Below are 15,993 nucleotides of genomic sequence, written 5' to 3' on the forward strand. Positions count from 1 at the left end.
GTGCTCCCCGAGCTCGCTCCGGAGCGCCCCCTGCAGCCGCGGGGGAACCATCGCACCTGCCCTGCTCACCGGGAGCCGCCAGCGCCCCTGCCGGCTGCGAGCGGAACTGCACCCGAGGGGAAAGGGCCTGACAGCTGAGAAGACTGGGACTGGGTTTGTGTTTGCTGTTACTGCCATAGTTGTTGTTGTTTTGTTTGACTGGTTATATACATATATATATATATATATATATAGTAAAGAACTGTTATTCCTATTTCCCACATCTTCGCCTAAAGGCCCTTGATTTCAAAATATAATAACTTGGAGGGAAAAGGGGTTATATCTGCCACTTCAAGGGGGGCCTCTGCCTTCCTTAGCAGACACCTGTCTTTCAAAACCGAGACAGCTGCCCAGGGAAGTGATGGAGTCACTGTCACTGGCAGAGCTCAGAAGATATGAGGATGTGGTGCTTAGGGATGTGGTTTAGTGGTGCCACTGACAGAGTCAGGTTAATGGATTGATTTGATCATCTCCGAGGTCCTTCCTAACCTGAATGATTCTATGAATGCAGACTGAAGGAGGATAAAACAGATTTTTAATGTTAAGTCCAGAGAGAGAACAGAAACACAGCTGACCAGCCTCGGAGTTTTGGGTTTTCCCTCAGGTTCTCTGCTCTCTGCAGCTGCAGCCAGCACAGGAAAATGAGCCATATGTTAATGTTTACAGAAGACTGCAATAGGACCATTCCTGGAAATCATAGCTGCTCCTTGACAAGTGTGGAGAAACACATTCTACTGACTATTTCCTCAGCCCAATTTCTCTCTGCTGAGGTTAGCAAGAAGAGAGCAAGTTCTCAGCATGAGATAATATGTCCTAGATACTTGGAAGTCTTGCTAGATTTAGCTGCAGTCACCTTCTAGGAAGGAAAACAAGGGGTTTGTGGGTAAGAGAAAACAGAAGTAGAAGCAATAACTGGTGTGGGGTGTTCAGGATGGGCAGAGTGGCTGAAGCTATTGAGATGAACTCCTCTGTCACAGCTCACCTGTGATCACAACTGTCTTAAACTTTAGGTCACAAATTGCTTGCAAGTAGAGAATATTTTATTTCTCACTCCACTAATGTTTGGGTAAAGATTAAGAGGAGTTGCTAGTCTTTCAGTCAGGTACAGGCAGCTCCCTTGCACACTGAGGTGCTGGGACACCAGGCTCTGTGGTGTGGTTGGGGAGGCAGTGAACATTTTACTCATCTGTTCCTCATCTGCAGGTGAGGAACAGACAGGTAAATCTGTATGTACACTGACACAGACTAAAATTAACTCAATCTTGGTAAAATGTTTGCAATCCTAGTTAAATCCTTTCTCTTGATCTTAAAATTTTAGGAATGGGGATGAAACACACCCAAGGAGGACTCTGGTTGGCTGTCTCTCACATGGCTCCAGTGCCTGGAGCTGGTGCTGTTCTTACTTTCAGATGAGGCTAAATCTGTTTGTGGTGAACACATAACCTGTCTTCCTTTTATTTGGAATCTCCATGATCTGACTGGTGCCTTTATGAAGCACCAAATTTACAGATGGAAAGTTTATCATCATAGGGTCTTTCTTTTTATACATAACAATTCCAGCTTTCTCATTATCTTGTATCAATTTCTGGTTTGCTACAGAGCATGTGAGTTTATATTTCTTTTCAACCAAACTCATAAAAGTTAATTACAATGAGGCAATGCACTTACAAAACTACTACTGGATCTAACAGGCTATCGTCATAAAAAGTAAATAAAGATTCATGCATTTTAAAGCACATTTAGCTTCACTGATCTAGAAGCAAATTGGGCATGAGAAGATTGCACTGATGGCATTAAAACTGCTGCTGTATTTAAATTGACATCAGTAAAACAGGGATCTATAAAACAGGAATGTAACTATACACACTCCAGATTTTGGGGGCTTTACACTCCTGTGAGTTTTAAAACCTGTTGCATCTTCCAAAAATTTTGAGCAAAAGGATGAAATAAAAACTGTAATTGGATCTAAAACTTTATTTGCATTAAATAAAAACATTTAAATGAGTGCTGTTCAAAATTGTTCTAATGAGTCATTCTTGCACATAAAAGATTTATTTTGCATGGGCAACTCTCAATTTCACCAAGCAGGCAAGACAGACCCATCCAATTTAATGTCTAAAATATGAAAAATAGCTGCCTGATTGGATGCAGCACACAAGCTGTGGGTAAACTAGCGAAATATAAGGCCATATGTTCAACTACTATAATAGGATTTACTCCACTGAAATCATCTCAAGTATTTCAACATTTCCCTTCACCTCTCAGGAGCAGGCAGGGCAAAGGTGGACTCTGCCAGCTTCTTCTCCACATTTGTAGAGGTAGAATCCAAGGAAGCATCCTGTCTGAGATGCCTGGGGGATGGCTTGTGGCTTGTGCTTACCTAGAACTGCTTCCATGGTGTGTTCTGGGGTGACACCACATCTCCAGTTGAGCTGTGGAGCTGGCAGTGCTGCAAAAATCTTGTCCCCACTTACCAAGAGCACATTGAGGCTTTGGTACCTAACCTGCTCTGCAGCCTGCTCTCATTGCCACTTAGCTTCTGGCTTGGTTTCAGACCCCATCCTCAAACAGGGTAGAGATGATGGGCCCAACTGACCCAGTGATGACTTCTTGAGCCCTGGTAGAGACGTAAGAGGGGAAATTCTGGTAACAGGTTTCACTGGATAAATCTGAAAAGGGAAAGCAGCCCAGTTTATCAGCTTTTGAGGGGAAGTTTCAAAGCACATTTGCCTCTTGCAAAGTACAAAGGTGAATGGAGGCTCTGCTTTTTTCACACTGCACTGTTAGGATTTTCTGTTTAAAAACTGCCTTTTGCAATAAATTTAAGGGTTTTGATTTTGTCATAAGTTGTTCAGAGATTTGTCCTGGCTTTCTCTTGCTGCACACTGAAAAACACATATTTTGTCCTCAACGTCCCCAAAGAAGGCAGCTGAAAGGAAAGAAGCTCTGGAAAATGGAAGATATGACTGCAGCAGCTCAGTGTCTTAATAATACTTGGTAGCAAACAACAGCCCACAAGAAGTCATAAAGTTCTTTTCAACCCTGCATTTCTGTGGGATCAGTAAACTCCTCTTGTGATCTTTGTGATTTCATTTTCTTACTTGAGTTATGTCACTCAGCACAATATTTTTCTAAGGTGACTTTGCTTCCACTATCTTTTAACTATTTTTGGTTTATAACATAACCAATGAAACAAACAAAAACCCCTCAACAGTCTCAGCCAACCCAAAAGAGAGGAATTCGCTCCTTTTGCAGCAGGAAAAGCAAAACACAAGCGCCTTAGGGAGAACCAGCCTCACCAAACCAATCACGAGAAACTTTTCATGCCAAACCACATTAAGCAAATAGAGGCCCACAGAAACACACTTTAGAACCAGGCCCTGCACAGACCAGGAGCACATTTCAGCACTGAGCAGAAGGCTTCACACTGTGCAACTCTGGGTCACCTCACCTGGACAAAAGCCAGCTCATTTCTCTTACCTGTATGTTCCATAAAGCTCTAACAGGAGACTGGCTCGTGCTTTGGACGAAGGTGCTGAAACCTAAACAGCAATGGCATGAAAGGAGCTGCATTGCAGTGGCAGAAGAGATTTCCTCAGACTCAGAGAAGAGCAGCAAAACACCTCAGACCCTTCTCAGCTGAAGGATGCTGCTGCTGTCACGCCAAGAACCTTAGTCACGGCCAGGCAGGGAGTAAAGAGGTTGGAGGAGACAGAAAATTGCTCTGGCAAAAGTGTTAGCCTCTCTGAATGTCCTGTCAATGCTCCTGTCAATTTAGAACAGTCAGAATCTCCCCTCATGCATTTTGTAGGAAGCCATTCCCCAGGACCCCCATGCTTACCTGCAGCCTGCTGCCACTGAGCAAAAAAAAGGAGGAGCAATCCATCTAGAAAACAAAATCTAAGGTGTTCCGTAGCATTCCTGTTTCTCGTTTTTCCATATTTAGGAGAAACTTGAGGTGTCACTTTAAATCTCAGAAATATGGCCTCATGATTCCACGCAGGTTATAATAACTGGTTTTGTTCAGGCCTTTCTGCAAGAGGCTCTGTCTGCGAAAAAACCCCTGTCAGACCCCTGGGGCAAACAATGAGTCTCTGCAGTATCCCTTGGTAAGCTGTGAAAATCTGGGCTACAAGCACATTTTCCATGTTTGTTCCGTGTTTGTTCCGTGAAAAGGGCCAGGATTAACTCCCAGTCTGGCAGTGCTGCCACGCGCCAACACTGTGGCTCGCACATATCTGACCTGCCCGGTGCCAGGCTGGGCTGCTGGCACAGACCCCTCATTCCCTGAGGTGCATCCTGCTCTGGAGTGCACACCCGGGAATTTTGGGATGCTCTGCTCCTCTCTAGAGGGATGTTATTTATCTAAATCTAACATAATCTCACTCAAAGGGAGTGAAATCAGTACTTTTTATCTCAGCCAACAGAAAGCAGCCATGCAGCCTTCTCTGTGACCAGCCCCCACGATGGAAGCTACCAGAAACAGAAGCTGCTGGAAGTGTTTGTGCTCTGTTCATCTGCGCTGGACTGAGCAGCCTGAGCTCCATGGGCAGCAGCATCATCCCTGGCAGATCACAGGCTAACAGCCCCATTAACCCACAGCAGGCAGAGGAGCTGGTTGCTTAACAGCAAGGGGTTTAGAGGAGCAAAAAAAGCATGTTTACAAATGTGGTATGTTTATTGTTCTCTCATGTTTTCTCCTAATGCTGGTGGATTGACAATCTCCTCTTGTCAACGGGAACAAACGGAGCAAGGGCAGTAAAGAATATCTCTGCCTATTCAAAGAAGCCAGCCAAAGTCAGAGCTGGATGATATACAGGTGGCACAGAGGGAAGAAATAACAAGAAAGAGGCAGGTGGTAAAGAAATGAAATAGCAACTGTTCTTCCTTTTTATCTGACAGCAGAATTTGGTCTTCAGAGTCCTATAAACGAATGCTCCAAAATGTGGATTATAGCTGAGCTCAAATGAGTCACAAGGAGCTGGCACAAAACTGCCAGGCCCTACCCACAGCAGTAAGCAAGGTGCCATTGAAACTCTCTCTGAAGGCTGGCATTGATTTATTCTGGTGAAAATTATCTTTGCACCACAAAGCCTTTGCTGCGTCATCCAGAGCTCAGCAGTAGAGGAAGCGAGATCAGAGACCTAAGGCAAGGGGTCCTCTGCATTCCTCCTGGAAATAAGAAAAGACTTGCCATGTGCAGATGGCCCTGAGCAATGGGCAAGAAGTTGTAGGGAACAGCTCCTGTGTGAGATGGTGGGGAGCTCCGGAAGAGCAGCTGGCATCACTGTCAGATGGACACACTGAGCCCTTTCCTCAGAGGAAGCTGCTTGCTGACCACAGAAAGCAGCTCCTGTTTCCCACAGGCTCCAGAGAGCTGCCCAGTTCATGGCACACGCCAGCAAACTGCAGACTGGATCTCACAGCTCCACGGCCCTGGAGTGGCTTTTGCTGTTTGAACACGCTGGATAGAATTTGAGCTTCCCAGCAGTGTTACAGGGTTGGAAATTCATTTTCATTCAGCATTAGAATAAATGTGAAGGTTATCTGATTTTTGCAAGAAGAGTTACATTAAAAATACATATTTTCAAGATAGAAATTCTAGTTTATGGCTTAAATTATAGTCTGATACACCCTAGTGATTACTGTGCTATTGGCTAAATTTTTAATTTTTTGCAACAGATCACCATAAAGCTGGCAGAATGGGGACTTGGGCTCCACATGCTGCAAAGAACTTCACCAGCAACAAGAACAACTCCATCCCTCTTCCAGCTTCCCAGGAGAAGTGCTGCAGACATGGATCCATTTCCACAGTTTCAATCAAAAATGCAATTAGACAAAAACACTCCAAACAGCTTTATTTGCCATGACACGTTCCTCGGGATGCTTCCAGAGCAGTAGCCAGAAAGAGCTCCTTATCTCCCACTTTCCCACAAGACATCAAATGGTGCATGGCAAAACAGAGTCCAGGCTCCCACGAGCTGCAGCAGAGCAGCTGCGGGGGAGAGGGGGCTGCACTGAGGAAAACAGTCCCTTCCTAATGAAGCATCTAATGAAGAATAACACCATCCATTTCCAGGAGGAAAGTGCAGAGCAGAACACCTTGTGGAACTGACCTTCCTGTCCATGGCTGGGCAGGACAGGACATAACAAAGCTTTGCTGAGAGGCCAGGAGGGACATGTGCCCTTTTTATAGCCAGTTCTTAACCCCAGGTCACTCGTGCTGCCTCAGGTAACACACAGCAGAGCAGGTAAGGATACCAAAATACCCCAGAGGCCAGGGGATAACTGCAGCTGGTTGCCCCCAGGAATTGTAGCCCCAAACACTTGCTCTGACTTTGGCCCCTACACCCCAGACACAGCAAAGAGCCTGGCCTGGGTCACGGTTTGGGGCAGCTGCACACTCACATGGGGTGGAGGAAAGACTCAAAACATGCTGCCAGACAAACCTGGGGGATTGCTGGCACCAGGTGCTGCCTTGCTGTCCTTTCTAGTGGGGCACAGGGCTCTGAGGATGCAATTCAGGTGATGCTTGGGGTGAACTACCAGCAGGCACTGCCTGCTCCTCTCAGATGTATATTCCTGGTTGTCACATCCTGCTTAACATGATAATACTGCAGATTTCCAGCTGCTGTTGCAGCACAGATGCCTGCTAAGGAAGGGACAGACTTGTCCTGAGGGAGAGAAAAGAGCATCCATACAGAAGACTTATGGCAGGTCCCTTGGAATTTTTTAGGAGGAATTTACAATGCAAGCCAAGGTTTTACTAAAATCTGAATTTTTATGGGGCCTGTTCTTACTACATTAAAAGTGACAAGCTTCCTAGATGTGTTTGTACAGGTACAGCACAAGGAGAAAAACCAGCTCAGTTACCAATAAGTACATGACCATCTGCCCAAAGAAGTGATAGCAGGTCAAGTGCTGAACAGTTATAATTTAATCTACCAGAAGACAGACAGATGTAACACCTGCAGGTGTTAGAAATGAGGAAAAACTGCTTTCCAGAAGATCCAAGCACACTCTGTAGCTCTTCCTGCTCTACCCAAATTTAGGTTGAGACACTGTTCAAAAGACAACTACAACTCCAATTAGTACTTTAACATAATTAAAATAAACCTCCAAATTGACAAGAGACTGTTTGCAGGCACCAGAGACTTCCCTGACTTGCTTCCCTGAACATATACAACTTATTTATGGACTGCTCCATTGCTTGCAAGTCTTGTAACCAAAATCCATTCCCAAAAGGAGAAATTCAGTAGAAAGCAAGCCAAGATACAAGCTTGACCAGGAAAAATTTCACTGTCCCCTTCCCAGAGCAGAACCTCATCATCAGTGCTGTGTGTCTTGTTTTATGTAGCACAGCTGCAGCTCATCATGGAGGAGGTGGAGATGACCCATCTCCAGTTTTATGGGCTGCCCAGTTTTGGATCTTTTCCCTAATCTGATGAGGACTAAAACTTCAATAGGGGTTGGAAAGGCATGTATGAGGAAGCCCCTACAGTTAAATGAATGTTGCCAGGCAAGAGGAACAATCAGTACAAGTGTTACTGGTGACATTTTACTTGGTTGAAAATAAAAACTGCTTTAAGCACTGTGTCTGTATCAGGGTGGGGGTGCCCACATAAACAGCTTAACTGCATCCATGGTTTTACACCGTTTCTGTTTCCTCTTCACTCCTGGTCAACCCTCAGCACTCCTTCATCAGGGCTAACAAGCTGGGTTTTGGGTTTTTAGCATAGTTACTCTAAGACTGCAACATGCCTCTAGAAGAGTGTCCAGCAGATTTTTCTATTAAATTAATTGAGACCAAAGGAAAGACATGGAAAGGAATTGAAAAAATTCATGTTAATTTGCTAATTTCATATGAAATCTTTATCTCAATGGAGAATATTGCACTAGAGCCATACACAACCTGCCTGTCGAGAAAGTCCTGGGGATGGGGAGGCTGCATGGATGAACAAGTGAAATTTCATCAGCTAGGAAAAAAAAAATCAAGTTCAAATGAGTGTATCCATCTCATATTGGTGCCATTTTATTTCTCATCTCTCATAACAAAAGAATAAAAAATCTTGAGGAGATTTTCAGACAAGGCATCACTAAAAACATGCATCAAAATAATGAGGAGTAACAAAAGGCTAGAATAAGTTAAATTGCTGTGACAATTTTTAAAAGAAATTCTGCCTTAGTAAGACTAAAGATGACTTTAAAGTACTACAGAGCACTGTGGTCTTTCCTTCAAAGTGCTTTGCACTGCTCAGATGATGAGACTTTCTTCACTCATCTGGCTTCCAGTCTTTATTGTCCAACATTAAAAGTGTAACGAAAAAAAGTAAAATAAACTAGATAAAAAGCCAGTTATAAAGTATGGATAACCTCAGACAAAATCAGAAATGAAACTGAGAGGAAATTTATGTGTGTGGAGCAAATCCAGCTTTCAATATGACAATTAAATCTCTGACTCAAATGTTTTCAGAAGAGGATGATGCAAATATAGGTTTAATAGATTTAATCACTGCTGAGAAAAGGTGTGGAGCATCCCTCCCTCCTCTTGACAGGTATCACCACCCTCTCCAGTCCCGAGCTCCTGTGCTGATTTCAGCTCTTCAGCTTTTGACTCTCACCTGACCAGAAGCCATCAGATTTCCACCAATGCAAGCCAAAGCTGTGTGAGTTCCTAATGCTATTTCCAAATGTGATCAATCAGAGAACCATCATATGGTGCCAAATTTTCAATGGCTCTGAAAAATCCTGCAAGTTAACATCTAGCTGCCTCGAGATATTTTACAACCAGGGACCCATCTTCAATGAGATACAGAGAGTATCTATTTAGTATTCCCTCCCTCCTCTCACTCTAAGCACAATTTAAACCTTGGGTAGCTGAAAAGAAGCTGTTCTATGGATTCAGGGCACACCATACAGAGCTTTCTTTCCCAACAGCAACACAGATACACCACAACTTAATCCCATTTGTCACATCAGGTGAACAGGCAGTTGTTCATGTGGAGAAAATTCAGTAGCAGGACACTCAATATCTCAACTAAAGTTTCCTATGTATCTAATAATCTGGAAAGAGGGTGAATAATGATGTAGTAGGTTTTCAGATTTCACAGAATTATTTAGGTTAGCTGAGGTTACAAGAAAGCTTAAGGACTTGGAAAGAGAATAAATGCTGCTGGGTGAGCACACAGTGTAGGCAACCTGTGGATCCTACTGATGGCAAAAAAAAACCCTAATACATCCAGTTGGATATAAATTTCACTGGACACATCCCAGGTACAAGGTGTCATTGGAGAGAAAAAAATAGTCCCATTTCTGAATTTATGACACAGATAATGCAAGCAGTGTAGGAGTTTCCATTCACTCACACCCTAGCAGAAGAATAAAATGTAGTGGTTACCCAGCACAAACAGAAACACTACGCATTTAAATCTAAAAGGAAGAAATAATAATTTCTGAAAGTAATGCAACTGTCAGCTGGAACTTAGTGCAGTCAAGATGCATTTAAACCCATGACTTGGTATGATCTTTAAAATGATCAATTCTAGATACCTGAATGTCACATCAGAGTGCTGAACTGCACTGCCTCCCCCCATCTGCAGGGAAATCTACATCAAAGTCTGCCCAAGTGCTCAGCACATCACCACACGATAATGATGGTAATTATCAATAATAACAATAATGTGGTTGTAACGCTGCTCTGGCAGCTGGGGCTGATGAATGCTGCATCCAGTACCAGCCCCCCTGGAAGCTGCATCAGCCACCAGCACCACAAAGGGAAGAGAGAGCCTGCACTGGTAGTCACAGAGGGGACTGCTGGCCGCTTGTTGGCCACACCCTGGCAACTTGCTGGCAGCTGTGAACCTTCTGCAATAGAACCAAGAAAGCTCAATATCCTCTGCAGTGTCCACTCAGCTCAGCTGACAAGATTCTCTTGCATTCCTTCACCAGCACAAGCAGAGGAAGAGAAGCCCTCCATTTCTCGCTCATAAACACATGACACGATGTAAACCCACTGCTGCTTGTCCCTAAAGCCCTCAGAGGTGAGGAAACAACCTCAGTCTGCTGTCAGAAGCTCCTCCATGTGCAAGATACCTGATGCCCTATCATATCAGTATTTTTAATTAATCAGGCATTTCTCCATTGAGATAAAGCTGTGTACATTTCTCATTTACTCTGCCCAAAGCACCCTTACTAATTAGCACACTAATTTGCTTAGTTCTTTAGGAATTACATGCCAGGGAAAATGTTCTTGGTTGTCAAATGCAACTCATCGATTACTGTAAGACTCTTAAGAAAGACTAATTGATAAATATATCTGAGCCCTGATTAATGGGTGAAAAATCCATCATGCTGCATCCTGCTGTCCCTTCCTTTATAAGACTCTTGAATTAACTTACAACTTGATTTTTTCCTACTTTTAATTAAGAAAACCACCAAAAACCAGAAGTATTTGTGGAGGGTGTCTATTCAATTTTCTGGTTATGCTTGAAGTGAAATCTACTTCATTTACCTTATTAGCCCAAAAGTAAGGAAATGAGCCTACTCTGTCAACTAGAATTTATCTTTGGGACTGAGGGAGCTGATGTGGAAACTTGAAAGCAATTTCTTCACTCTCCTATTTGTTATATGTATTTTTAAAGGTTTCTCTCTGATTACATAAATTAAAAGTGACTTCTACAAATCTGGAAGAGGTGTGCTGCATATACTTCTCAGTACAGCATATGGCAGCCTTTGAAACAGCCCAGAACAAGATTATGTAGAATATGTAGAATGCACAAGGTAAATTATACAGAGTAAAAATGACTGAACATTCACAGTTATGTTTCCAAGCAGTAACACTCTCCCTGCTCAGTCCATGGCCAGGCACCCCAGTTACCCTCATGAGAATTCTGCTGGTGTAAGAATATTTCCCCCTTTTTTGCTTCCACAATTTAATAGCTTAAACACAATAGCTTAAATAATATAAAAAAATTTATTTCACTGGGGTCCTACTCAAATCAATCCACAAGTTCCTCTGAGTTCCATTTTTCCCCAAATGGAACTTTTCTTCTTCCTCCTCTCACAAAGCCTGAAGGCAACGTGCCTGCTTTGGTGCCAGCACCCGGCACTGCCCCAACAACCTCTTCATTTCTCAAAGTATTTCCACAAATCTTCCATGTCTGTCCTGAAATTACAATTTTTGCCAAAAAAATCTACATGGTGCTGTTTGTGGAGAAATGTTTGGGTTATCAGCAGCTAATACTGGCTCTCTGGCAAAAAAAGGGCAATAATTACAATGCCTCTTCAAATCAGAGGTATTTCCTTGCTGCTGAAGGGGTGGCATGCTTTACACCTTTAAACTACCTTAAGTAATCATTTTCTAGGCAGAACAGAAAATCCATTTCTATTACTTTCCAAAGACCTTGAAAGTATGTATGTAGGAAGACCACTTCCATAAATTCACCTTTTTAGAGTCACTGGCTAACACAGAATTTATGCAAGTGCAGGTCAGTCACATAATTCAGTATTTATATGCTCCTTTTCAAGCTCCCGGGAGCTGGAGTAAAATGCTAAAAATAAAATACACATGTTGTAATACACACAAGATTTAGAGATGGAACTATTCTGACAGTTCAAAATAAAAGATCTTTGTGCATAAGATCTCCACAGCTAGGCCTGCACCTAAATCACATATTGATTTAACTCACTGTAGACAAGTTATATAAGCTTTGGAATGATGTATGCTTGATCAATGTGTTTTAGGAATTAATCTCTGCCAGACTTACTCATTTAGGCAAGTGAAGAAGTCAGATAAATATCCCTACATTTTACTTTATAGGACAGTAAACCAATTTCTAATCAAATTTGTAAGTAAACAGCATTATTTGTTTCCAAGAAATATTAATATTAAAATACCTTTCTAAGAAAATCTTAAAACAGACTTCAAAAATTAGTAAGTTTTATCTATGAAATACACACATTATAAAATTGATACGTGAGTATACAAACATGATGATCAAAGATACAGAGGAGAATGAAATACCCCTTTGAAATATCCAGGGATGGAGATTCCTAGCACCCCACTGAACAAAGGGATTTGGAGTCCCAGCCAGATGAAAGTTAGATATATTTGATATTTTACTTCTTTGAAGTGCTAACAGTGACTCCACACCTCAGTGCAGCAGCACTGCCCCACTTCATTGCAAACACATGGACCCTAATATGTGGAGAAATAAATGTTTACACCTATATAGGCAGGCCTCTGGGTGCTTTAAAATAGGGCATATTCTCAGGTTAGAGATAGGGAACTGAGGCACAGAAAGGCAAAATGACCCCCTGAAAGGTACAAATGCCAGGAGTGAAGGCTTTATTTGAATGCCAAATCTACTAGGGCAAACCTCCTTTCTTATCCACGTTTTTTCTCAAATCCCACTGATCACAGCAGTGGGAGCTCAAGGACAGATCCCAACCTGGCTTTGAGCTGGGTCGGTCATGAACACACACTCCTCAGATTTTCTATGAGCTCTTGTGTCCAAGCTCAGTCTTGGGGCAGTCCAACCAAAAAGTAAAAAGCTGACTTGCTGTCACAGATTCTCTCGGTGGCCTCAGCAATAGGAACCCCACAGCTGGACATTATTCACGGGTCATTCGTGGCAGCGTGGACACAATCTCTGCTCCCAGCAGAGACTGAACCTCAGCCCAGAGCCATGACCAAGTGCACACTGATACTCCCCAAGTTACCAGCACAGGGAAAATCGGGCACAACAGATTGCTGCAGCCTCAGGGGACTCCCTGCAAAAGCAAATATTCAAACTAGGAGGGAAGGCACTTACCATACAGGACTGCAATGAGCGACACGGGCATGACCAGGATACCCACCAGCATGTCTGCTACTGCCAGCGACATCAGGAAGAAGTTTGTGGCATTCTGCAACTTCTTCTCCAAGGACACAGCCATAATTACCAATATGTTCCCCCCAATGGTCAGCAGGATGACAACCAAGATCAAGAGGGCTGGCCAATTCTTCTCCCTCACGGACATCCGAGAGACTTCGCCCTTCTCAGAGGTGTTGAGAGGATCAGATGTAGGCAAACTCTGGTTCAGAGTCAAATTGCTGCTTAAGGACCAAGCCATCAGACCACCATGCAAACTAAAATCCAGTGTAACAGACACTGTCGTTAAGCTGAGTAATATTCCAGTGCTACTTAAAGTGCTCATTGTCTGGGGCTGGTTTCTCTGTCTCTTAACCGTGCCTCAGGAATGATCCCTTTTCCAAGTTCCAGGTCCAAGGCAGATGCCGAACATCACAAAACCTGAGCCAGAAAATCATTTGATCTTCCATAGTGAAGTAAAACTTGCAGAAGTTAGCGTGGAGCTCTTCTAGTTTCCTTGGGTGTGGTAGATGACGACCATTGACCAGCAACCTCAAGGGAAAGGAGACTTTGCAATCTCCGGCTGGTTTCCAAGTTCACCATTCTGAAAAGTAAAGGAGAAGGATATTCTTCACTGAAACCACACTATACACAACACCTTCTTTATTCCCCATGCAACTGCCATCCGTATTCTTCCCCTTCCTGCTGGTTAGGATGTTCTCCAGACTGCAAGCAATTTATCTGAAGGGTACAGACTATGCCTAGAACCATGGGGGAGAGAGGCAGAGAATCACATCAGTGTGCTCTGGCTGGTTAAAAGCCGATTATCACTAATTAAATGTTTTGTGAAACCTGAAAAAGCAAGTCTGAAAAGCAAAATATGTTTCAATTGATATCCACTTCACAGATACTCCGCTGCTGTGTAAAATAGTAATTGCACAAAATTCCAACCAATCCAGAGAGCGCAGACAAGCACAGGGTAATCCATCACCTTAAATGGAAGGGCTTGGATATATTTTACCTATTCTGAGGTAAAATGAAGGTGTTGTAAAAACCCTCAGATCTTAATGACTAACTCTCTTACAAGAACAAATATTGTAGTTTGGTTTCTATTGGGAAATGAACGATGGATATGACGCAGCCCTATATGATCCTTCTGAAACAGACAACAGAGAGTTAAGAGAAAAGAAAGGACAAACTTTCATAAAAGCTGAGCACTTGTTTCTGCTTTTCATCTGGTTTTGTGCCACTGCTTCTTGCTGATCACAAGCACACAGCCAGGCCAGTAAACCTAATCCCAGCAGTCTGCTCCTCAGGACTACTGCCCCAACAGCCTCATCCCACACACGGGGTGGGGGACAGATTTCCTCACAGTATCTCACATGGTTTGTGCTACTTCACAAAGTAGCTGACAAAGTGAGGACAAGTCTGATTACAACCCCTGACTGCCCATGTAACACAGGCCAGAGAACATCATGCTGCTGCTTCTGAAGTCCCTCAGCCTCATGCATGGAGCTAATTTGGTAGATTAAATGTACTCTTGACTTCAGGCACATGTCTGCACCCACTGAAGCTAAGGGCATGTACTCCCAGTCCTGGTTAAATCATGTCCTCAGGAACTCAATAATTTTGACTGCCAATCCTGTAAAACTGATGAAAAACAGCAGCTTTGCTTTGCACTTCCACTGAATTGGAGTCAAGCTCCTAACAACCACACACAGCACAGGGCTAAAAGCACAGTAGGAAAGCTCTTAGCTGAGCAGTGGTATGGAAGTGGACCAGTAAGTAGAATAAAATCAATAGCAGGCAACTTCTTTTGAGCATATCCTCAACTTTTTGTGTAGCCCACAGGAAAAGAGCTGTTCTGTCACTGTTAAATAAATAATTAAATAAAAGCCAGATTTCAGCCCTTGAATGCACTGTGGCACATATCTGACATAGCAATTTGTTATCCGGGGATCAAAAGCTAGATGTAATTAATGAGATTACATTAGAGTTCATTTAAATAGGAAGTGCTCAGAATCCTATCATAAAATGTTTAACATTCATGAAGGTTTTGGAACCTTGCTAATGGGCTTTGTGCACAAGAATATTTCTTAAATGAGCAGAGCATACAATGAACCCAGATTTGCTTCTGCATTGTAGTTAATTACTCCCAGAGGGTCTCTAAACCTCATATTTAGGAAGAAGTTTTGCACGATAGGCACAGAAAATAATTTTGCAGCTGCACATGCAGATGAATGAGCAAGTGGTTACTGGACTGTTTATTCTTTCCAACTTAGCTGGCCTCAAAAAAAAAAGTCTCTAGAAAGTTTCTAAATACTTCAGAATATTTTTTCCCAAGCACAGCTTTTAATTCAAACCTCTGATGACAGTTTTTCCAAATCACCTTTCCACAATGAAGGAGACACTAGGCAGCCAAAGGATCATAGGCAGGATATACCTTAACTCTAGACTGTGAAAACAAACAAGCAAACAACCCCCAAACAAAACCACACCACAAAAAAACAACTCCAAGATAAGGCTTCTGTATTAAAAGTGTCTATTTTTATAACTGCTCAGGTCTGAATACTGAAATGGTGAGTAGAGTCATTCACTCTCTCTTGCATTTTGCATATTCAGTTTGAAAAATCATGTGGGAATTTGACTACAGGAATTCTCAAGACTGGGCTCCACTGTCAGAATTAACTGTTTTATTGCTTTGCTAATACTCTTGTTCTTATTATTTTACACAGATCCTGGCTTGAAGTCATCAGTTTTCCATTTCACGGCATCCTTCAGTCTCCTCAAGGTAAAACTTTATGACTAATTCCTTCATCTACAGTCTTCTAAGCACACTGCTGTACCAGAAAAATAACTCACATTTTATTCATGGATTCTGCATTTATTTAATAACCATCTCCATAATTTTAAATTGAAACATGTGCCTATCACAGATTTTTTTCCAGTAGCTAACATCAAAGTACACATACTGAATTTTGTGGTCAATCATCAATTCCAGTTCAGTCTACTACTGACAGTCCTTAAAATTATAATTTAAACATTCAGCAAAACCAAGTTCTTTTCGATGCTACTCCTGCTTTCTGATAAAGTAAAATAATTC

At 42.6% G+C, this 15,993-nt stretch overlaps 1 protein-coding gene across 5 annotated transcripts in view; it reads right to left on the reverse strand.

Annotated features, from left to right (window-relative positions):
• Nucleotides 1–15,993, reverse strand: part of HTR2C (5-hydroxytryptamine receptor 2C) — a 266,502-nt gene that overhangs the window by 28,555 nt on the left and 221,954 nt on the right. For all 5 annotated transcript variants that reach the window (XM_017737609.1, XM_017737612.1, XM_008636162.2 and 2 more), the window contains one exon: nucleotides 12,852–13,494. In XM_017737609.1, the coding sequence (XP_017593098.1) occupies nucleotides 12,852–13,236 (385 nt within the window). In that variant the 5' untranslated portion in view covers nucleotides 13,237–13,494. The remainder of the gene's footprint in view (nucleotides 1–12,851; nucleotides 13,495–15,993) is intronic.

Source organism: Corvus brachyrhynchos, unplaced genomic scaffold (assembly GCF_000691975.1).
Source record: "Corvus brachyrhynchos isolate BGI_N302 unplaced genomic scaffold, ASM69197v1 scaffold346, whole genome shotgun sequence".
In the NCBI taxonomy this organism is placed as follows: domain Eukaryota; kingdom Metazoa; phylum Chordata; class Aves; order Passeriformes; family Corvidae; genus Corvus; species Corvus brachyrhynchos.